Source organism: Vicugna pacos, chromosome 3 (assembly GCF_048564905.1).
Source record: "Vicugna pacos chromosome 3, VicPac4, whole genome shotgun sequence".
Classification (NCBI taxonomy): Eukaryota; Metazoa; Chordata; class Mammalia; order Artiodactyla; family Camelidae; genus Vicugna; species Vicugna pacos.
The window spans coordinates 61706297-61731362 of NC_132989.1; the positions used below are offsets into that span (position 1 = coordinate 61706297).

General features: G+C 34.4%; 1 protein-coding gene across 1 annotated transcript in view; it reads left to right on the forward strand.

Annotated features, from left to right (window-relative positions):
* Positions 1-25066, forward strand: part of TMEM161B (transmembrane protein 161B) — a 66501-nt gene that overhangs the window by 3878 nt on the left and 37557 nt on the right. Inside the window, exon 2 of the mRNA XM_006197642.4 lies at positions 16912-17015. Coding sequence (XP_006197704.1) covers positions 16912-17015 — 104 coding nt within the window. The remainder of the gene's footprint in view (positions 1-16911; positions 17016-25066) is intronic.

A 25066-nucleotide genomic window follows, 5' to 3' on the forward strand; every position in this document is an offset into this window, starting at 1 on the left:
TTGTTCATAGTGCTCCTTTATTATTCTTTTAATGTCCTTGGATCTGTAGTGATATTCCCTCTTTCATTTCTGATATTAGTAATTAGTGTCTTCTCTTTTTTTCTTAGTTAGCTTGTTCAAAGACTTACTGATTTTATTGTTCTTTTCAAAGAACCAGCTTTTGGTTTCATTGATTTTTCTCTGTTGGTTCCATCTTTTCAGTTTCATTGATTTTTTTTTCTCTGATTCATATTATTTCTTTTCTTCTGCTTACTTTGGATTTAATTTGCACTTTTTCTTATTTCTTATCCTTAGGTGATTGATTTTAGATCTTTTCTAGTATATGCATTCAGTGCTATTAATTTCTCTCTAAGCACTGCTTTTACTTTACCCCATAAAATTTGAAGAGTTGTGTTTTCATTTTCATTTAGTTTAAAATATTTTTAATTTCTCTTGAGATTTCCTCTTTGATCTATGTGTTAATTTAGAAATGTGTTGTTCAGTCTCCATGTATTTTGAGATTTTCTAATTATTTTCTGTTACTGATTTCTAGTTTAATTCCATTATGATCTGAGGGTAGACATTGTACAATTTCCATCCCTTTAAATTTGTTAGATGTTTTATGGCCCAGAATGTGCAGCTTGAAGGATGGATTCTGGTGAGGTTTCATCAGTTAACCACATAGTGGCAAAGATTTGGGTTTCTTCTTAGTTCTCTGACTTTTCCACTACTACTTTCCAAAATAGGCTTAGTTCAAATAGTGGTAGAGACTATTCTCTTGGTTACCATTTGGTTGATTGAAGATTTACTCTTAAAATTATTTATATTTTGGGTGTTGACCACTTTTTAGATAATTAATTTGTTTGCTCTGGGATAAAAGCTTAAAGCAAAATTAAGTTGATTTTAGAAAATGAGAAGATATTTTCTATAATGGTCATTTCTAAAAGAGAATTTACTGTTTTCTTACTGCTGTGCCATGATTTTCCCATGTTACTAAGTCAAGAATGAACACCAACTTGCCTCAGAGGAACTTTGAAGAAATAAACCTGTTCTGTAAACTGCCTTCCTACTCTTTCTATACCACTTATCCTTGAGTTATGGGGGAAAAAATCTTAAAGTCTTGGTGAAATGAACATTCTCTTAGTTTTGATTGAACTGAGTATGCCTTTTGTTCCACCAGATACTTAAAAGTCATGCTCTTTCTTCAAAAGTATTTATTTGATCTTTCATTTATTGTTTATTAAGCACCATCTTGTATGTCATGTATTGTTTTGGCAACAGGAATGTAATTGTTTATAAAACAGACATTCCTACCTTTATGGAGCTTATGTTTTATTAGAAGAGTCCGATGATAATCAAATAAAACATAATATATGTTAATTGTTGTAAGTGCGACAAGGAAAGATAAAACAGTAAGGGAATAGAAAATGATTGGAGTGGTTAATTTAGGTAGAGTATTTATGGAAAGCCTCAATGAGGAGGTGACAACAGATTTGAATTCATATATGTATGTGTGTGCACGTATATATATCTGTTTGTGTGTGTGTATATACACACACATACACTCAGCCTATATACTTGGTATCTTTGAGTACATATTTATGAATGGCACCCTAAAAAAGTATTATAATGTCAAGCATAAAGCTTATAATGTCTTTAGCTATAGTATAAATCTTTCAGTAAAGTTATATATAATCTTTCCATACAGTGAACAGAAAATTGTTTTTTAAAACACTACATATTAGTAGATGATATTGTATTTTATTTAATAAATTGCATTTTTTGTGCTTCATAATTTTGGTCTTTAAGTATTTGAGTTCTTGAGAGGATACAACTTAGTCACTCAGAATATCCTGATTTTTACATCGTATCTTTTACTTATATAAAACAGATTTATTAATTCTGTTGTTAAAGTAGAATTAAATATCTTTTATGTTCTGACCCTAAACAAAAGGTTTAGAAAAACAGTTTCAGCTTTTGATACTTTGATGTTGAGGTGCTTAGTGTCTGATTATGTTTTATTTATTTAAAAAAATTTTTAAGATATTATAAAAACCAATCTGCTCAAACATGCGTATCTTTAAAAATGACTTTGGGAAAAGTACAACAAATAGATGGCATTGAAAGTCTGCTTGAACTAGAACTAGATGACCTCCATAGTTTGTTTCAAGGTTCTATGGTTCTGAATATGTGTCTTTGAGAATATTGTGGATGTACATTTAGTTGAATGTACATTGAGGGAACAAAGGAGGGAATCTTCAATTTTACGAAGTTTAAGAAAAGTTTCACAAAGGATCAATTAGACTAGGTCTGTAAGGGTAAGTGGAAGTTTGTCAGGTGGATAAGAAATTGAATTTTATTTTTTTCTCAATAACAATAATAGCTACGTTTATTTAGCAGTTAATAACTATCTATTCCACTTACATTGATTAAGTCCTTTTGAAATAATTCAGTTCTTGGGTTTTTTTCAGCCTCCTTCTATTTTTTGTTTTACATCCATGTTTTACCTACTTTTTTTTTTCAATCTCTATTTTACAGAGTAGAAATGGAGGCACAGTAAAACTAGAGTCACTCATCCAAAATTATACAGCTGGTGGTGGTGGGATTTGACTTCTAACTCAGGCTGTTAGGCCACTCTACTGTTGTGTCAACCTTACTATTTATCTTTGATAAGGTTTAACTTATGAAAGGATTGAATTTCAAAGATATTTTCCTACAGACATAATTATAAGTGGTAATTATAGTTTTAGAAAATCCTTCCCAGCCTAGTTACTATCTAATTTTGCATCTTATATAGTGTTAGAGAAACTACTACTGTCATGTGTAGCACTAATGATTGGCATTTCTCAGATGCTAGATACACCCGACACTGCTGCAGTGAGTCAGAGTAAGGATTCCCTTATATTCCTTCCACATGAGCTGCTTTCAGAATTAAGGCACTCCTTCCTACCAAACCATTAATTTCCTTTAAGCTTGGAGATGAACTTCTAGTAACCCTGATGAGGTGAGGAGCAATTAGAGAACTGGGGATGTAGACCTGTGGTGAATTGAAATTTCTTATCAGTGTAAGCATTCAGTGTGTCACATGTGTTCCGAGCCTGTCTCACTGCCCAGTTTCCTGAGGGCTCTAAGGATTGACTTGTTCCTTTTCTTTCCACTTGGATTCCACTATAGTTTGCAACCAGAACTATGTTTCCTCCCTGAGTTGCAAAGAAGAACATAAACCTTCTCTTCTTTCCCATATGTTCAGTACACACAGTAAAGATTTTACTGCTAGAAGAATTTGCAAAAGTCATGTAACTTCTGGCTGACCATAAACTAAATAATTATCTAGCTAGCTAGCTATTTATTGTAAAGATCCTCTAAGGAAAAAAAAAATAGAAGCACTAGATGATAATGATGAATCTTCGCAATACTTTCTTGGAAGTAGAGAGATTTGGATTGTGAAGAAGAGATGAGATGGAAATACTAAGGGGCATTGAAGAGAGAAAGGGAGACTTTTCTCCACCAGTGAAAATCACTGATGAAGAAGGAACTTCAACAAGCTGTTCTGCTCCATATAATAAATACATGATTCTAGACTGCCATCAGTTAATGTCCTGGTTAAGGCACTTTTACTGCTGTTGCTGTTTTTCTCTTTTAAATAAACTTACACTTTTATCTTTGTGATAAATTGTAGAAGCCTTTTGAAATAGTAATCTGAGTTGCTTTTTTTTTTAATACAGTTTCAGTATCTGCCCTTTACACAGTGCTTAGCTGATTTTTGTTATCTTTTACCTGTTGATTGCCACTGTTTGCCTGTGTGCAGTGATCACTTAGAAAAAGCACTGCCATAGTTCCCTGCTTTCTTTTCCTGAAAAAAAGTCATACTGGAGGATTCTGCCCTACCAAAACTTCATTGACTGAAAGTTGACTAAGTATTTTTTATCATTTTAGAAGATTTTGGCCATTTTTATGGTGAGTATAAGTGAGTGATTAGAAAATAGTTCAAATTCTTTATGATTTATGGGCATATGTATTTAAGCGTAAATGTTCCATAACTAGAATCATTTGTTTCTGGATACTGTCTTGTTCAAAATAGAAGCCATGCCTTTTTTTCCTCAAAAAGTTTTGCTTTTATTAGTAGTTAAATTCATTAGTAGAATTTTGCTTCTGTTTAAATCTATGCTTCCTGTCTCCTTCCAATGCTTTCCCCACTAGGTTAATTAAAATTAAGACAGTGACACCTCACTGTATCATTTATTTGTAGACAGTTAGGTTGTTTGGATAGGTCAGATGTTTCATGTTGAATACATTAATCTTTTCCTAATCCAATTTTTAAGACAAAAAGGACGTGAAAAAGAATCTGGATAACTGCAGTTAGAATTAATTGCCAACAAAGTATGTTTTCCAGTCAGGAGGGACAGATGAGAAAGCTTTGCTAAAGTTCCGTCGTGTAAGTAGTAACTTTAACTGAGACATTAGTTCTTTAAAACTATTTCCTAATTTGATTTCAACAAACATTTATTGGCTACTTGATTTTGATAGTTTCTCAGTCATTCCTCTCAGAAGTTGTTAAGGTTATCATGGCTCTTTCTCTTGATAGCTACTAAAGTTTTTTTCAGATCATAAAGTGAATCACTTAATAAGAGAGAATTGGCTAGGTATCTCAGAAAATTTTTAAAAAATGACTGTAGGACTATTGGCATTCAGAAATCTCCTGAGAGAAACTCCTGCAAACTGCTAGTCAAGGTGAGAATGCTGAGCAGTGGGCTAGATGTACTCCTTTACTTTAAGTTGGAACTCTGATTTCCTTTCAAATCTCCTATAAATGTTATCTTATTTAATTCTTAAGAGGAAGGGATAATTATTCATTCCTGTTAGCAATACCTGCATATCATAGGCTTTGATGATGGCTCAGAAATGGTAAATATGTGAATGCCAACAATCCATTGTTTACTTACTTAAAATATTATACCCATCATCAATAAGGTCTTTTACAATTTTGGAGATCATTTGCCAACTCTTGTCATTTTGTGGGTAAGGAATGAGTCCCAGAGAAGGCTTGTCTAATTGCTGTACTATTGCTAGTTAATGACAGAACTACCTCGGTTCTAGTGTGTTTAATTATTCAACATATTAAAATATTCACAATGAATGCATTTTTTAAGCAGTTAACATTATGGGTGCATGTTCAGTTTTCTTGGCTTTTGTATATGGCTTAAAATTTAGAGATAAGCTGAAGTTTTTGTTTTAAATTTGTTTAATGAAGCTTTGTGCACTTACCGAAGTTATAAATTTTAATTTGTTTGAAAGAATTTGCAACACATATTGCATTAAATTGAGAGGATTATCTTGTAATAATAGCTATAACTCTTCCTCTGAGGTATGTAAAAAGCACAGTATATCGTCTTTTAATCTTAAATTGAAAAATTTTCTTCTTTATGCTAAATAAAGTTCAATGTTCGACACATATGGGAACCTGAATGTAGTGAAGAACAGTGGGCAAATTTATACTTTATGCTTTTATCCTTTTATTTCATCTAAAATGTAAATACTCCACTTGTATTGAAATCCTGCCATGTAAGGCACTTTCCTGGGAGTAGGACTTGTACTGTAGAAATGAGATGAATACAGTTTTTAGTGGGAGAGGAGAGACCCTTAAATCACAGCTGAGCATGATAAAGGCTATTTTTGGAATTACACATGTTTTTTAGCAAGGAAGGTTTCCTAGAGGAAGTGAATGTTGAGGAATGAAGAGGAATTGATTTGAACAAGCAAGATGATTTGCACATGTCAAATATAAATTTATTAGTTTTGACTAATAGCTATTTTGAATATAGATCTGTAGAGATATTTTCTATAATGTCAGAGAATACTCTTGCAGTTAAGAAAGAGTGGCAGAAGTTAGGGATGTGTTCTTCCATTGAACCTTTTGTTTGTTACTTATCAGTATTATGAAAAATTTATGTGTGTTTTGGCTAGAGATAAAGTAGCTTATTAACATCTTTAAAAATATTTCATTCTTCATCAACATTTTAATGATGATATGGTATTGCTTTATGAGATACTGCATAATTTATTCAACCCACTGTAACTGGAAAATTATCTCTTGAAATAAACAACTATTAATTTCAACATTAATATGTTAAAATGGCTTATGAATTATATTTAATTAGAATGTCCTCTATTCTTGTGAAAAAGTATCTTTATCCTTGCCCTCTATTTGTTGTTGGTCTTCCACTTTGCCTTATCAGTTTATATTGAAGAGAATATCTTAGGTTTATTTCTAAGTTTAGTCAAATTCTGAAAAATGGCTTTCTTTTCATCATCTCCAGCAGAAAGTCAGGAGCTGCTGTTTTTGAATATAGTTATGTCAAATTCATGTGTTCTACTATGTTGTAGGTCTAATTAAGATATTTAGGTTGCATCTAGGCATTGTATTGAGAGTTTGTAGTTTTTGACCTTAGTTTTAAAGTACATTAAATTTTTTATTCTGAATCAGGAAATAGTAAAAATTTCTGCTTGTTCTGTTTACTTTAAAGAAATTAAAAATATACTTTGTGCTGCAAAACAATGATGTTGGCAAACCAAACTAATTCTGTAAACATTTAAATTTGAAAAGCTATGTGTTTTGAGTTCAAATCATAGTTGTTGATAATTGCATTTTTCAATTCCCTTTGTATCATCTCACCATCTATGTATATTATATATACCTTTATTTGTAGTAATAATTTGAGCTATATGAAATTGCTGTTTTGTAGGTCAGAACAGCTAAATACCTGATTTCATAGGATTCAATCAACAAGTCTTTATTAAATATCAACAGGTGACTTTATCCGAATTCTTTGACTGTTTTCCTACCGACATCTTTTGTTTTTTCATTTCATTTGTTTAGCAAAGCCCTCCTTTTCTTATGTTTAGGTCTGTTTATTGTGTCTGTAAGAGCTGGAGCTGTGGTGTACAACCAGATAAAAGGCCATAATAACCCATATAATCAGCCCTAGGATTCTGGAAATATCTATGGGGAGTAATTTTCCTTGCTTTTTCATGATTATTTTATGCTTTTACTTGCTTTGGCATTGTATGGAAGAATTTCTTTTCTGGTTGAAATTTAGACAACCCTCAGTTCTCTTGAAGAACCTCTTGGAAGTAATTGTCTTTAAAAACACAGCTTGGGTCTGTCAGTCAACATGTTTGAGTTCATCAAACCTTTCTTCTCAAATTTCTAGACCTCCTCTCGGACACATTGCCAAGATCCTGACCTTGGTATGGTTATTCTTCAGGATCTCTCAAACTTTGTCCGCTTTGGTGCTTTCTTTGGCTCTCTTGGCTAGCTACTTAACTGTCGTGCAGATTTAACCTCAAACTCCAGATCAGTCATTTCTCTGATGTACCTGAACTACTGAGTCATGCAGACTTGAATTGCTTGGCAGTCACTTATTCAGTTCTTATGTTACTTTTTTGTTGAACTTCTCAGGACTTTCTGCCCCTCTCCTCTTTTGTCTTACAGCTTAACTCCCCACCCCATCATGGTTCTTAGGAAATGATCTGAGGACTTTGGAATGATATATAATGTGCTTTCCAAAATGACTATATTCAGTGGAAAGCCAGATATCAAGAACCTTGAGCTGTTTTTTCCCCTACCCTAGTCACGCTATGTAACTTCTGAAGACCTCAGTTTTTAAATTTAATACAGTCTCTGCACCTATTTGTACCTCTGTTCAGTAGGACAGGGTCTTATAAAGTTTTACTTTCAACTTATGCCTTTAGTCTCATCTATTTCTGACTCTTAAGTGATTAAATTCCCACAGTTAACTCCTTTCTAGATTATTTAACAGTCCCCGTATATTGATTCCTTCCCTTTTGCCTTAAACATGTACATTTTCCCCCTTATAAAATGTATTTTTTATGTGAACCACTCTAGTAATTGTCAGAGATTCCTCTTATTGCTTAATTTTTCCAAGGAATAATTATGCCCATTATCTTGTCTTTACATAATCACTTAAGTTTAATCCTTACCTACTGATACTTTTCTTGCAGAGATAATTATTAATCTCACGCCTAATGCCTTTTTTTCCTCTAAAAAAATCTTAGTTCTTTTAGATTTTGCTCTTGGTTTTGAAACTGTTTTAGTTCAGCTCTTAGGGTTTTGCTTGGACTATTTCAGTGGATTTCTAATTTAGCTCTTTACTTCCAGTTACTTTCAGCCCTCCACTTTATTTTTCCACTATAGTGGCAGGAATATCCTTCCAAAATATATTTGATTTAGTTACATTTAGGCTTAGGATCCTGTACTTACTTCTAAGTACCTACAGGAGAGTCCGTTGTGTAGAACCCTTACCAAAATCTAGCCATGTGGAACTGCTCATTCTTTGAGCTCATGCCATGGACCTTCTTTGTACAAATAGCTGTATCTGTCTAAACTTCTGTTCCTTCCCTGTCTGACAGTGGGATACTACTTTAACCTTGTAACACTAGTTTAGATGTCACCTCTGTGAACAAGTCTTTCTCAGCTGTCTCATGTGGATTTAATCACTCCCTTTCTTGGAATGCTCCCATAACAGTGGGCACTGACCTCTACTCTACTGCTTATCACATATTATTGTAGGTGCCAATGAGTGGTGGTTAACATTTTAAGAGTTTGATAAAATCAACACATGATAGAAGAAATGAGTTTTCCTTTCACCTTGAACATAGATATGGATTGTTTCCAAGACCTAAGTAGACTAGACTGTAACCAAATCAGTAGTATTTACATAACAAAAGATAGACAAAATTTTAGATAGTTTTTTTGCCTACAGAAATAGGATTGGAAAGTAGTTTTATCATTTGGAAGTCTAGAAAAACAGTTTAAATAACAAGGATTGAAGATGTTTATCCAGAACTATTTAGGGTTGAGAATATTTTACAGTCTAGAGGGCTGTTTTGTGTATTTTCTTCAGACTTCAGCACTGCCTGAACAAAGCATCCCTCATTGCTGCCTTTTGCACTAAGTCATTACTTACCAAGCAGCTTGCTTATAGTTTTACTTCAGTAGTATCATTAAGACAGTAATCCAGTGGAGCACTTCGTGAACTTGAACATCTGATCCACTTGATAGCTAGCTTATGTCTCACTGTAAATTAATTGATAAAACTCTTATAAACCTGATTATTGCCAGTCTGTCTCATGGAGATTGATTATACCAGAAAAACATGTTTTGTGTGTGTGTTCTGAATCGTGGAGGCTGCAGCCAAGGTGCTGTCCCTGGAAGGTGCTGGGACAAGGTGCTGGCGGAGGCTTGTTAGTCCAGTCCCTTGAGTTTCCTTCAGTCTACAGCTTTTCTGTCAGTGGCTCTAGGATTCTACCAGTCACCCAAACTAAGACACCCTGAAATAACCTTTGAGACATTTCCTGTCTTTTTCTGTAGTTGTTTTCCTTCATGTTCAGTCACACTCAAAGTTTGATTGGTTTTCTACTGATGTACTTATATTTTTGTTCTTTCCTTCCTAGTTTCAGCTGCTTCTACCTTAGTTTTAGGTTTTTCTCTTTAATTGCTCAATATATTGCTGTGTCTGATTTTCCTCGTATGTTACTTGCATCCTCCTACCCCTGCCTGTTAAAAGCCTACCTAGGTGATCTTTGTAACACCTCTGCTCAGTACATCCTCTTGGCTTTAAAGACTCTCAACAATCTAAAATTCTATCGTCATCTTATTTCTCACAATTCTTTGTCATATGCTAAAGTCTGCTTTGGTTGAGCTAGGCTTTTTGCTGTCCCATGGTTACTCTGTTCACATTTGTCATTTAGCTTGGAATTCCCTTTCTTGACTTCAGTTTATTCATCTATATGAAACTTTTGTGTCCAGTTTTTTGAATTTTTATAACTCTTGTTCATAGTACAGTTTTGTACTCCAGTATTCTCTTAATATATTTGTTGTTATCTAATATGATAATGTTGGATTGTAAGTTCTGTTAGGACAGATCGTTTTGTAGTAGTGTCATTCATTTCATCAGATGTCAAGGGCCCTTCTGTGTGTAATTACTCTGAGTATTTGGGATATAATAGTCAGTGAAACAAAAAAGTCCTTTGCCACGTTCCTGGTAATAGCCAGGAAGATATTGGATGTATGTTAGGCAGACAGCCTGTACTTGTTAATTAATTTTTTGTTTGCTTTTCCCTTTTATAGATATAAATAATTTTTATAGTGATGTAATTTGAATTTGTAGTTTTTTTTTAACATTGTTTGACTGAGACCCTAACTCATTTGTCACATAGTATATAGTGATTCTGTATAGTTCTTATAACCATAGTAAGAGAGCCTGCACCCCTTCTTCCTGCAGTACTGCTACTACCTGTGGTACAGGTCCTCCTTTCATACCTGGGCAGTTGTCTTAATGTTGCTGGGCTGTCCATCATCCAATCTTTACATGGTATCCAGAGAAATTTTTCTTAAATATTGATCTGGTCATATTACTTTTCATGGGTTTCCTTATTGTTTTCAGATTAAATTCTAAACCTGTAAGTTTTGCCCTTCAGTATCTGGTTTTGGCCTACTGTCATCCTGTGTGAAGCAGACATCACTGTGAAGTCCACTGAGTCTTGACTTATGCTTGACCTTCCTCAGTGCTGTTTCACAGTTTTTCGCCTCTTTTTGCTTTGTTCTCATAGACTCCTCTGCCTATCCTCTCATCACTTTGTATTGTAAGGGTCCATTTACTGTCCTAGTGGACTGAATGCACATTGATGGCAGGGAGTGTGCTGTTTCTCCCTATTGTGTGCAAGTGATCTAGTGTTCAGCGCCTGTAGTTTGTTGCTCTATAGATGTTTAGTGAATGCACTGAAATGACTTAGTGGAAAAAGCATTAGGTTGGAAATTAGGGGTCTGGATTCTGGATAAGTCCTGAGTAGTTCTGCGGTCTTGGCTATTTGGACCCTGATTTCCTCATTTGTAAATTGTTCAAAGATGGTTTGTTTAAATGCTCAAAATGTGAATTCAAAGTTTTATGTGAGTCTAGATTGAAATAACAAAATTCACACCTTCTTTCGTTTTTTTTATGTTTTTATTTTTAAAAAATTTTTTAAACATTTTTTATTGAGTTATAGTCATTTTACAATGTTGTGTCAAATTCCAGTGTAGGGCACAATTTTTCAGTTATACATGAACATACATATATTCATTGTCATATTTTTTTTTTGCTGTGAGCTACCACAAGATCTTGTATGTATTTCTCTGTGCTATACAGTATAATCTTATTTATCTATTCTACATATGCCTGTCAGTATCTACAAATTTTGAACTCCCAGTCTGTCCCTTCCCACCCCCTTCCCCTCTGGTAACCACAAGGTTGTAGTCTATGTCTATGAGTCTGTTTCTGTTTTGTATTTATGTTTTTTAGATTCCACATATGAGCGATCTCATATAGTATTTTTCTTTCTCTTTCTGGCTTACTTCGCTTAGAATGACATTCTCCAGGGACGTCCATGTTGCTGCAAATGGCGTTATGTTGTCGTTTTTATGGCTGAATAGTATTCCATTGTATAAATATACCACATCTTTATCCAGTCATCTGTTGATGGACATTTAGGCTGTTTCCATGTCTTGGCTACTGTAAGTAGTGCTGCTATGAACATTGGGGTGCAGGTGTCTTTTTGAAGTAGGGTTCCTTTTGGATATATGCCCAGGAGTGGGATTCCTGGGTCATATAGTAAGTGTATTCCTAGTCTTTGAGGAATCTCCATACTGTTTTCCACAGTGACTGCACCAAACTGCATTCCTACCGCAGTGTAGGAGGGTTCACTTTTCTCCACAGCCTCTCCAGCATCTGTCATTTGTGGACTTTTGAATGATAGCCATTCTGACTGGTGTGAGGTGATATCTCATTGTAGTTTTGATTTGCATTTCTCTGATATTTAGCGACATTGAGCATTTTTTCATGTGCCTATTGATCATTTGTATTTCTTCCTTGGAGAATTGCTTGTTTAGGTCTTCTGCCCATTTTTGGATTGGGCTTTTTGTTTTTTTCTTATTAAGTCATATGAGCTACTTATATATTCTGGAGATCAAGCCTTTGTCGGTTTCATCATTTGCAAAAATTTTCTCCCATTCCGTAGGTTGTCTTTTTGTTTTACTTTTGGTTTCCTTTGCTGTGAGGAAGCTTGTAAGTTTAATTAGGTCCCATTTGTTTATTCTTGCTTTTATTTCTATTGCTTGGGTAGACTGCCCTAGGAGAACATTTTTGAGATGTACATCAGATACACACCTTCCTTTGTAGTATAAATTATTTGAACATCTCTAGGAAGTCTGTCTCAACATGTCTAGCTATCACTAAAATATGTAAACAGTTAAGAAACCAAAAATAAGAGGGTCATATCCTCTTTCCTTTTCTTCTTCTTCTTATTTGTTCGGGGAGATAACTGAAACCATTTGGGGTGGTTTGAGTATATATGCAGATATGCCTTCTAATGGTAAACAATGCATGCTTGTTTCACCTAGTTTTTCAGGAGGAGACTTAGTTTAATGAAACAAAACAAAATGTCAGCTCCATAAAGGTTAACAAAAAATTCCAAGTTTGAATTTTAAAATTGTAGCATGTTTGAATTTAAGTTTGGAGAGTTTTGTTTTCAGTATCGTCAAGCAAGATAAAATCTTGCTATTTTGATATATTTCATTTTTTAGAGAATTGTTTAATTTTTCTTGGTAAGAATTTTTTAACCTAACCAGAAATGATTGCTAACAGAAATTGAAATGATCATTCTTCTGTAGACTAAAGGCAAATAACTTTTTTCTTGCTCTTCATGGCCTCAGGCTAATTAACGTGGAAAGCTTGAAACCTAAGTTGCTCTGCTGTTTCACCCTTCTTGGGTACTTATGAGCTATTTCATAAATGACTTTCCCGAATTCCAGTCAAGAAAATCAGGGCCTAGGGGCAATGAATCCAGACAGAAACCACCTCTATGGTCAAGTTATTGTTTCGAAGCCCTAATAAAACAATTAAAGCTCCTTGAGTCAATGACCCATATGGCTGTGTGTTTGAGACTTCAGCCATGATGGACTTTATAGTTTCATTGCATCTTTACCCACTTTAATAGTTTTCTCTTATGAAATTATTGTTTGTTTATGGTTAAATTTACTTAAGCATTCTTTTAATTAAGAATAATGAAAAATATTCAGGAAATTTGATTTTAATTTAAACATTTCAAAAATTCTGTTTTGTATAAACTTAGACATATACAGACACTTAAGTTGGTCAGTGAAGGTAGGTTATTCAGATGGCTTGTTTTTAAATTTCAAATGATTGTATCCCTTGATTAATGAATACTTTATATTTTAATATGTTAAGCGCAGGCATGTACACTGTAATTGTCAATTGCATAGTAATTTCTCAAAAGTTGGTCTAGGTTTAGTATTAATAAATTAATTTGATAATATATAATTCTATAAAACAATTGCCATCTTGGAAAATATATTGCAAGGACTCTTTTCTAAATACAGTTGAAAAGGAATACTTTGGTGAAATACTTTCCACATAATTTAAAAGTTACTTCTCCAAAAAATTAGGTAGATTCTTGTACTGGGATAAAAGCAACATATTTTCTTCCAGTACCACATATATAGTCACCTAACAGCAGATTCATTTTAGGAAAGATTTATTGACTTCTATTAGAAAGTTGGAAGAAGATTTCTATTATATAATATATTTAACACAATATACAGATGAGGTTTTGAGAAAGTATTTTCAATTTCATTTAAAAAGATGGAAATGGCATAGTAAAGTAAATGAGTGGAGTGAAGTTATACTTTTGCACTGAGCATTTTTTAGTCAAATATTAACTACAACATTGTGAATGGAGTTTGCCTTTTTCAAGGTTGGTCTCTAGTTCCTCCTTTGTCTCCATATATGATTAGTCTCTGAATTCTGCAACAGTATCCTTAGAATGCATTTCTTTTCTGAGGACCAGAGCTACTACTGCAATTTAAAGCATCATTATTTCTGGTCTGGATCATTGCAGAAACCTAATTGACATTCCTAATTCTAGTTAATCCAGTTTGCTAATTTTTGTTTTTGTTTGCCTTCATGTGGTTTACATCTCCAGTGGTGGGTTTATCAGCAATGCCTCATGATGCTTAGTAATTTGGAGTAAGAGGAGAGTTGGCAAGATGCCTCTCTTCTCCAGTTCATCACAGTCCAAAATATGTATCTTCCAAATCAGTCTTCCTGGAAATGCCATGTAATACCTGTAACATTTATTAGATGTGACTAAGGTATGATTTCTGCTATTAAGAAGCTTATATTCTAATAAATTGCTGTATATGTTTGTGAGAGATTGTACTAGATGACCTTGAAGGTTCTGTGATGCTATCACATTTCTTTCAAGGCTAGATTGAGGTTCACTTTGTCCACAAAACTTTCCCTGACTAAAAAAAATTATCTTTTGCTTTAAGTCTATAATCTCAAATAGACTAAACTTCTGACATACTTGCTAATATATTTCTTGGCCTTGTTGTACCTGAAAGAGTTCTTTGTGATGGCATTTATTGTATGGAGATTGCAGAACTTCTGTCACAAACTACACAGAAAATAGGATAGTAAATTCAAGAGACAGGAAATGTGAAAGCAAAAAGGTAAAAATGTAACCTTTGATGTTAGGTGAATATAAAAGTTGTCTGAACCTTAACCCAGTTGGTAGAACTTAAGGCATTAAAGTATCCACAGTGAAACCAGAGTGGAACAGGTTTCAAAGACATTTTAGAAACAGTCCTGTTTAAAAGCCATTTTACTTCCTTTTTTAAAAAGAACTGTCTGTGCATATTTGTTCCTTTTTTTAAATTAGGCATTTGGTCTTTTACTAATTGATTTATAAGAACTCTGTATATAACATCTAATAATGAATTATCCCTTTGTCATTTGAGTTACAAATGCTTTTTGCTAGTTAGTCTTCTGACATTATTTATATTGTTTCTCTACATGTAAATTTGATTTTTCTTAGAGTTTCATATTTTTAGAGCAGTTTTAGCTTCGCAGCAAAATTGATCGAAAAGTGTAAGAGTTCCTATGTACTCTGTCCTCACATATGCACCGCCTCATTCACTCTCATGGTGGAACGTCCTACCACATCAGGGTAGAACATTTGTTACAGTGATGAACGACTGATTGAACAGTTTGTTACAATCAGTGAAATTTGATTTTTTCAAAAATTTTTTAGTCTTTTATCACTTAGGAGGCACTTAGGAGATGTCATTTTTTTTTAGTATGATTCCATTTATTTTCTTTTTTTAATTTATTTTTTATAGCGGTAACATTGGTGGTTATTTGTTTGACAAGTCTTCTCTATTCTTGAAATTAAAAAAAAGTTATTCCATAATAGAAGTGATAACAATGGCAGTAACAAGAAATAGTACTAATTCATATTGATTGCTTACTCTGTACCAGGCCCAGTTCTTAACAATAGCTTGATTAGTAGGTAGGTTGAATTATTAGCTTCATTTTATAGAACAGGACGTAGAGGTACAGAATGTTTGAATAACCTGTCCAAAAGTCATGTAACTCATATATGGTAGATTCTGTCCCAGGCTGTTTGGGCTTAGAGTACAGGCTCTTAAGCCAATATGCTATGCTACTTTTTAAAAAACATTTTATTATTTTTTTAATGTACTTATTTGGGATATTAGATTTGAGGTAGGAACTCAACTTTATTTTTGAACTGCGTAGATAGAGGAGGAGCCAACAAAGGGGAGTGTAAAGAATTGATATTCAAGGTAGGCGTAAAGCAAGGGATGTGATGGAGCTTGTTGGGATAGTACTGAGATTTAAGATAAGGAAAGATATTTTGGCCAGATGAAGTGTGTTTGATGATGGGTGTTTCAGTTGAATGGACTGAAGCAGAAGTCAGATGGGACCTACGTGGGGGGTACGAGAACACAGAAGCAGTGAAAACAAGTCTTTTGAAAAGTGGCTCTGTATTTGAGGAAGGGCAGGGGGCTGTAGAGTAAGGAAAATTATAATTTTTTTAGAAAGGTGAAAGGTGTTGCAATGCTGATAGGAAGGATTTAAGTAGAGAAGAGAAAGAAGGAGATAGAGGTGGGAAGCTATTCACTAGTTGAGGTTCCTGAAATTAAAGAGAGGATGGGCTCTGAAGCATAGATACAGGAATTTGCTTTGTATAGAAGATGCTTTGTTATTTCTAGAGGGTGAGGAAAAAGACACGAGTGTAGATACAAGTGATTGTGAGGTTGATGGTGGCAAATGAGAGTTCCCATTTGATGCTGTTGTTATTTTCTCTGTGAAGTAGATGTCCTCTGTGGAGTGGAGTTAGAAGTTTGAGGGAGGTTGGAAGTGTGATGAGATGGGAGAAGTTTTGAATTAGCTATTATGGAGAACAAGAGAGGAATTGATGAGAGCAAACTAAGGGCATTTTTGAACCTTATTGAAGGCCCACTCACTGAAAGCTGGTGATGACAGTATGAATTAAATTTTTTTTCTAGCGACTTTCAGGCCATTTCTGCCATCACACTTAATGCAGTTAATGCTCTTTAATTATTTACCACCAGTGTAGAATTAAAAAACAGTCATACTGCTTTTAGAGCTTGCCAAGGTAGTGTTACATGTATTGAATAGAGTAAATTTGGAGGATGAAAAACATCAGTATTTTTCACTTCATTTTTGTATCCTTAAATAATGGAGAACATTTCTTGGCAGTAGATTTTGAATGTATATGCTACTTTATTTAACTTCTGTTGATATGGATGTGACCCTTGGATAACTTGTAGAGGATTATGAGATGAGATCAAATATTTTAAGTTTAAGCATATGTGGTCTTGAATACCTAAATGGCAGAATAATAAGGATTTTGATGGTGAACCCATCTCTCTTAGAGTATAATTTTCAAAATATATAGAAAGTTTTCCAACAATGTCCTCAAATCTAAATTCATCCATTATTAAACTTGTTTGTTTGTTTCTTTACACAGGGTGTGATAGGTATACAGCTGGTTGTTACCATGGTGATGGCCAGTGTCATGCAGAAGATTATACCTCACTATTCTCTTGCTCGATGGCTACTCTGTAATGGCAGGTAAGGCAAGGATAGGCTGATTTTGACTGGCACTTTCAAATCTCTGTTTAGTTTACCAGGCTGATTAACTTCCTAGAAGTTAAGTGCTTATTCCAATTTTCTAAAAACATGAAAAAGGAAAATTATGAGAAATACCTAGCTTCCTTATTTCTCTTATTTGAGATTCTAGTATTTTATCTGCTTAGTGCAAAAGGTGATAGAGTCATGGTCAAGAATTTAGTCCCCTCTTCCCTGTCCCCTTCTGTCCATGGCCATTCAAAATACCACATGACTTTTCTAGTTACCTTTAAATAAAGTTGGACAACAAGAGGCAGAAATTGAAGTGCTTACATATTTTCACCACTGTTGGAAAAAATGTCCTATAGTAGTCAAAGCACATGTCCTATTCTTGGTGACTTAGTTGAGAGCTTGTTATGAGAGATGGGGTTTCTTTGTTTTACTGCAAAGAATTTTAAACTTTGATTTAGCAAGGAGGGGGTGAGGTTATTTTATGATACTAATTTTGTTTACTGCACTGTAAGCTTACTCATATCCCCACTCCTTCTGCAGAGTAGCTGTCACCTTGTTGAAATTTGTACAATAAATGAATAAAATCAAAAAGAAAGAAGTTAAATATAGGAGGTACAGTGAGGCAAAAGCAGTAAAACTCTGCACACAGAAATACATGCCACGGTCTTGTGTAATTATGAAAGGTAATTTATAGATTTGGTACCATGACTACAGTTTTACTACAATTATTCATCTCTAATAAATAACCAAATTCTGTTAATGATTTGTATATCAGTTTTCTTTTGTTTAGACCTTTTGATGTTAAAAAACAATGGATAACTCTTATCCTCCTAATGATTTTGTAAATTGCAAGACAAATAATGTGTTCTATCCACAAAACTTAAATTTTCTCCATAGAATTTATTTTCTAGTTTTAATTATTCTTCTTCTCTAATGCTTTATTCTTTTCCCATATCAATGTTCAAGTATAGGAAAATATTCAGACTGTTTAAAAAGTGTTTTGAACACTGCACACAATGTGTATAGAATATGTGAGAGAACAGTAGTTTAAAAATGTATATTTTATTAGCAAAATAAATAATGACTAATGTTTTAGTAAAGTTGAAAGCCTCTATCAGAGCTATTTATAAGTGAAAAGAAAAATCAATTATATGTAACTAGTTTTTAACTATGCAGCTTTGTGCCCTGTGCAATCTTGCTTACTTTGTTTTGCTTAACATAGATCATGAAAGGGTGAACATCTGCCAGGCAAATATCATTAATTCTAAATAAATAGAATATTAATTTTAAAACTAGTAAAGTACATATTAAGGTAGCTTATTTTCTATTGAGAATTGTGTATTTCTAGACTCTGTTTATGGTAAGTCTGCAGGGAGACTTCCAGGCCTCTTTTGGCTTTCTAGATCTTGGCAGTCTTATCCCATTTTAGTCTATAGGCAATATCTACTTCTTACATAATCTGCTTTCCCTTTGTTTCTATAAAAATTATATTCACCAGTGAAAACTAAAACTTCAGAGAATGAAAGCTGATTCTCTTCTCTATTAATATGAAACGATGTATTTAAAATCTTTACTTTTTTGACAAGTATGTCTGAAGTATTCATACTTCTCATTTGAAGAGGAGCTCAACCTTCAAAAGTAAACATGAAGTTACTGTTTTTTGTGATCTTGATTTGCTTTTATAACTAGATTAGTGTTAATTAATGCTGTCTTTAATTCCAAATCAGGTTTCAAGGATACTGATCAGAATTTTCTAGTAATAGTTACTCTTCTGCTATAGTTAGTTTCATTTTCTTTCTGTGTTTTTGTTTGTTTTGCTCTGTGTCCTTAAGAGCATCTATTTTTTTAAATGCTAATTCTGAAATTTTTAGGTCTTGGAGCCACATTGCTGAATGTTGTCTAACTGTTGAATAAGACCATTGATACTACCATTTTGGGAGAATTATTGTTCTTGAAGTGATACTGTTTTAATATTAAGAAAATGTAAAATCTCTTCTAAATTGCTCATGTGAAAATATTATTGATCAGAAATGACAGTTTGCATTTTAAACCATATGATGCTGCTGAGTTGAAGAAAGAGAAAGGAAAGATCCGATGGCCTTCTTTGTTGTCAATAAATGCTTAAAGGAATTTAAGGGGAGAGGCTTATGAGGACTTTTAAAATTACGAATAGTGTAGGATGGTTTGGGGGTGACTCTGTTGAGTAGATCTGTTTCATAGAGCTATTCAAGTGTATGGATGTACAGATACCACAATAGGTTAATCATGAGTATGACAAAAGAAACTTCTTAGTTTCGGCATATGTCATCTTAATTTTTATTTCACTAGTATCATTTATTCAAATTGCAAAAATTGATTTTTTTAAAGTTATGTTTTCTCTTTTTATTATGTAAATTAGTTTCTGTCCAAGTCTCTCATTGACCTCTGTCTCTTTTAGAATGGAAGGTGTGAAGTGGCACCTGTTATATTATGTTGGCTTAATGAGTAAGCCTACCATTTTCTTGAATAAGTCAGTACCTTGAAGAAATTAGCAATTTTTGCTTATAAATTAGCCTGTTGATTTTTAATATTAAAAAAATTGACTAGTTTTCTAGCTCTTGTTAAATAATATTTATATAGTCATTAGTATTATAGATCTTAGTTTTTTTTTAATGCAGTCTTTAGCCTGGTTTAATTCCATTAATTTACCTTCAAAATGTTGTAAAACTTCATACTGATAAAATTTTTATTTCTGTTATCTCATTTGGATCTGTATACTTTGAACTTGGTAGAAGAGGAGATGTATTGGGGTATGTTATGACTTCAGAAATCTCAGTGTCTGAACTTAATAAAAGTTTCCCAGACAGGAATCAGGGTCAGATGGGGAACCTCAGAGGGGTCAGGCAGCTCTCCCTCACAAAATGGTAATTCAAGGATTCACGTGGTTACTTACGAGGCTTCTTCTGTCTTGTGGCTCCCCTGTTTCTTCTACTTCCTGGAGTCCTTCTATTAGATGCTATTCCAGTTGGCAAGTAAAGAGAGAGTGGGCTGTGGATATTTCAGGAGATTCTAGGAGCCAAGCTTAGAAGTCCAGATATCATTTCTGTCCACATTACATCATCTGGAGCCCTGTGACTGGTTCAGGCCAGTGTGTAAGAAAGGCTGGGACATGTAAGTACTTTTCATTGTACCCAGGAAGTAAAAGCAGGATTGGTGAGTGTCTAGTCCTTCTTTGCTATAGGTAGTACTGTCTCCATTTTCATAGGTGAGAAAACAAGTTTTAGCTTTACTCTTGTTCACATACTGAAAAATGAAAGAGATCCAGGCCTCTCACCCTTGAAAACCTGATTCATGGTCTCGTATTTATTTGATTTATGGCTGCTCATCAGCTCCAGGCCCTTGTCCTGGAACTGCTGTACTTGAACAGAGATTTGAATTTGGTGGAGGTGAACTTTTCTACAAGCACTGTAACACTCTGTTGGCAGTTTAGAGAGTAATTTATTTAAGGTTTTCTTTTTTCTACCTTTTTTCCTAGCTGTACTTCTAGAAGGTATCCTCAGGTTATAGGTAGCATATGATTTCTCTTTACTTACTGTACTCCTATGGCTTCTCTAGGAGTATATAGTCACCTTTTATTCTTAACTAAATTAAAGGGCTCATCAGCATTTTTTGGATTACTAAAAAGCATGCTAAGTGTAAGTAGAGTGTAAGAAATAACATCTGTTCTTAAAATTATACATCTCACCTCAATTTGCAATTAAATTTATTCCACATTACTAAATTGTATTTGTTTTGTATTCCATTCTTCTATTTTTTTAACTGAAAAATATTTTTCTTCTAGAAAATGTTATTGTCCTTTTTTTACATGACTTTTTATATGACTATCAAACTTTGTTGACGCATTCCTGCTTTAACAAGTATTTAAGTAGCAAGATCTTTTCTGCCATACCTGTGAGCATGTTATTGACCTTGAAAAACTCAACTGTGAAGAGTCTGGTGCTCTCAAATTGCTCTACTCCCCACTTCTGCCCAAAGGGAAGAAAAATTGTGCGAAGTTTGGTTTGTCTGTACCTTTACTGTGAAATACCTTCCCTAACACAAGGAACATTTATTCTACATTGCTCAGATCTCCTAAAGACTTTAGTTCTCTATCATGTCCAGCATACTACTGATTTGTAGCCAGAGTATTCTCTCCTTTCTATTGTAATTAAAGTTCCTTTTTGTTTTGAAGTTTGCTTGGCCCCTCTTTTCATGGAGAGGTAAGTGGTAGGTTACATTCTTTGTACATTTGAATAGTGGGTTTTGCATGAGGAGTAGGATCTTGCTTTTTCCTCCATTATAGCTTCCTTGCTGAACCTGCTTTCTGTTTTCCTGATTGTTCAGCTCAAACCTTATGCATTTTTCTCTGTCCCTTTATCTCTGTCTCTCTAGGCTCTCACTTTGGTCTGCTACTTCCCTTCATATGTCCCTCATTGAAAAAATGTTATGGTTGGATTTATTATGATTTTGTCTTACCCTATATTGGGTAAAGAGGGTGTAAAAACACCGTATTCAATTGCTCTAATTTTTTTTGCTTGTTCTCCTTTGCATGTTGCCTGACCCAAGAATTTGCAAATTCCCTTTGGTGAGAGAAACCTACTATTCAAATGCACAGTAGGTGGGACCTATGACCTAAGGGAAAGGTTTAAACCTTCAGCTACTACCCTTATGGAATGCCTGAGTCCTCGCTCTCCTGCCTTAGCTGTCTTAATGTCCAGTTCCAGATGTCATTGATACTCCAGTAAAGTTTCCAATAAATAACAAAGAGAATGTACATGTATAATAAGTGAATTTTTAGTTACTTGTACTTAAAGATTTTCTAGGCTTTTGGTGGTGTTTGTTTTCCCTTAAAATTTTTTTCCACTTGTAAATTATTATGGAGATTTAGAATGGAGACTAAAACTGTCTTTAGTGACTTGTGTTGTGAAATAGTTTAGTATGATTATGTATTAAAGCTTTTTTAGCTTGCTCTCAGTAGTCAGCTTTTCCATATTTGTTCATGTTGAGATTTTCATTTTAAATTTCTGTAAGTTTTACTTCTGAAAAATTTTAAAGTTATTTGCTTTAAATGGCATTGCTGCTTGAATTTTTTAGTCAGTACGTTCTCTATTTTCTGATAGATGTTTTTTCAGTACTGTTGAACTGCCTTAGTAAGAAAAGTTGAAGTTTGATATTATTTTATGTAAGAGGTTTATACAAGAAAATTACTGAAAAATTATTTCAATTATTTTGTAGAGTATAATACCAAGTTGGTTTTGTTATCTGAGACACTGCTGACAGTCTGAACATAAGTAAAAAAAAGCCACTGAATAGCCAACCTAAATGTCATAAAATACACTGAAATTAATAAATTTAACTTAACTGCGAGAGTTTCAGTTTATTAGTGAGATTCTGTTAACACTCTTTTTTCTTAAAGTTCATTTTTTTCTATTACTAACACAGGACATGCCTATGATGTAGAAAAAGATGAGAAATTGATAAAAAGGGAAAAGTAAGAGGTAACGGACTGTATGCCTATCAGCTAAAGACAATCTCTGTGTAAATTTTGTATTTCCTTCTAATCTTTTCTGTTCATAGTTTCCTCTCCTGGATGTGATTATATCATGTGTCATCATGTTCCTTTTGCTTAACATATTAACATAAAGCATTTTTCTCTAATTGTATTTTTGTAATCATTGTTATTAACTGCTACATTGAGTCTAAACTAATAAACTTTTATACGTGTCTCCCAAGCTGGTTTTTGAAAGGCCTAGTGCAGTAGTTACAAGGAGACTGCACGTCATTTTGCTGACATAGACATACCAACTAACAGCAAAGGGAAAGAACAAAACTTGAGGCCAGAAGTTGAAGTACATATCATGTGATATGGAATCAAGCTGTGTATGAAGACTGTTGAAGAAAATTGTGCAACTGTACTTTTAGGTTTTACTTTGAATCATGACAACTTTAGACAGCTGTTCCATGCTGCCTGGTAGTGTTTATGTGTTCCACTTCTTAGGCAGCTTTTTCAACACAAATCCTCTCTTTGAACATTATATTTGCCTGCTTTGACCTCACTATAAGCTCTTTAAACAGGAGCCCATCACCCTCATCTTCAGCCACTACACCCACAACCTAAATACATGTGCAACTTCTTTGTTTAATGTTTATATAATTTTAATTTTGGCCTATGGGGTACGTATCCTGTTAGGTACTAATTCCTGCATTTGTGCTCTGTACCTCATTCTCTTTAACCTTCACCCAGACTTTGTTTCTTTGGCCATTTCCTCTCTTCTTTGCCATTAATTGCTTCATATCTGTTGGATTGTTCCTATTAGCACACACAGTTCTTTTTTTAAGGTCTCCCACTAAAAACAGCAACAACAAATAAAGAAGAGCCACAACCCCGTCTCCCTTCCTTCTTTTAAAAAAAAAAATGCCTCTCCCATATCTATTCCTTAGTTTTTGGCCTATTTCCTTGTTTTCCTTCATAACCAAATTTGTTAACATGGATTGTCCTCATAAACTCTACTTTCTTACTTCCTCATTAACTATTTTGCCTTCTACTATGTTTTATTTTCCCCTTAGGTGATCTTATTAATTCCTATGGATTGAAATACCACAATTATGTGATAGTCCCACGTTATCTCTGAGTTCTAGATTCTGATACACCGAAGCTTTCTTGATATTTTTCACTTGATGTCTCACAGGTACTTAAAAACTCAGCATGCTTAAATTCTTAATATCTCCTTGCACTACTCCATGTCAGAAAATGTACCACCATCTTCCTCAAATCAGAAATGTAAATAGCAGCTTTCATTCTCTACTTTTTTTCCATTCCTTACCTTTAGTCCGTCAACAAGACTTATTGATTCAATGTCTGAAATATGTTTCCCTGCTATTCTTGCCTTCCTCTAATTCACAGAGCAGCAAAAGAAACCTTAAACTATAAATCAAGTTATTTCTTTCTTTTTAAGACCATTATTTTAACATAAAATCTAAACTCCACACCATGACCGGAAGGCTTTGCGTGACCTGTTCCCTCTTATCTGTTCAGCCTCCCTCATGTGTTTCTCCTTGCACGTGGTGCTACTGCCTCCTTACGCTAGTGGGTCGTGAGACCCCTAAATTAGGAAGCCCACCAAAGTGTGGGTCCTTGCCGCTGGCTGTGAAAGTATTCGCAGCAGAGGCAGAGGGACAAAGTGAAGAGCTACTTCATTATTCAGGGGACAGGAAAAGGCAAGAAAGGGCTTGAGTGGGGAAAAGGAAAGAGAAGCACTCGAGTTGAGGAGCCGTCAGCCAAGATGGCTGGTTAAGACAGCTCAGCCCCGGGTCAGGCCACATGGAATTTTATTGGAAGCTTCTGCCTTCATGTTCTCCTTCCAGGTGTGCTGGAGCCAATTGCCTTCTTTTTCTATCTTTGTATGGGCTTTTTTGGTTGTAGTCATAGCAATTGTCAACTGTCTTGGCAGTGGTGAGTGTATCATTTATCATTACAATAAATGTGTAATGAGGCTCCAGGTCCACTGGAAGTCAAATCCTCTGCCATCTTGGGCTTAGATGGTTCTAATCAATCCTTGTTTCTTCTCTTTGCACCTGCCTTCCGTGACTTAGATAAGAGTAATTAGTTTCTGTTCAGGGAGGGGCAGGGTATAATCCTGGGGCAACAGCCTTGGTAACAGTTCAGGAGGTTACTGAAGGGGAGGCTAGGGAAGAGATCTGGTCATCATGCGGTTAGCTTTTCCCCTCTGGTGGCAGTTACAGTATCTATAAAACAGCTCAGGAATGTGCATCAGACAGTGAGTCTGTGACTCTTGTCCTAGTCATCAACTGCTTGAGCCTGTTCTTTTATGACTCCGGAAGGCCTGGGAGACTTTAGCTTTTCTAGAAATAAAGAGTCAGGAGGTGAGGGGGGGGGTGCAGGGTCCTACTCAGTTTCAGTTGGCCTTTTGGTTACTGCAGTGATCTATGTTTTTTCATGCCTTTGTGCTTTTGGACATGCTCTTCTCCACCTGGAATGCTCTCCCCGTTCATTCTTCTTACCC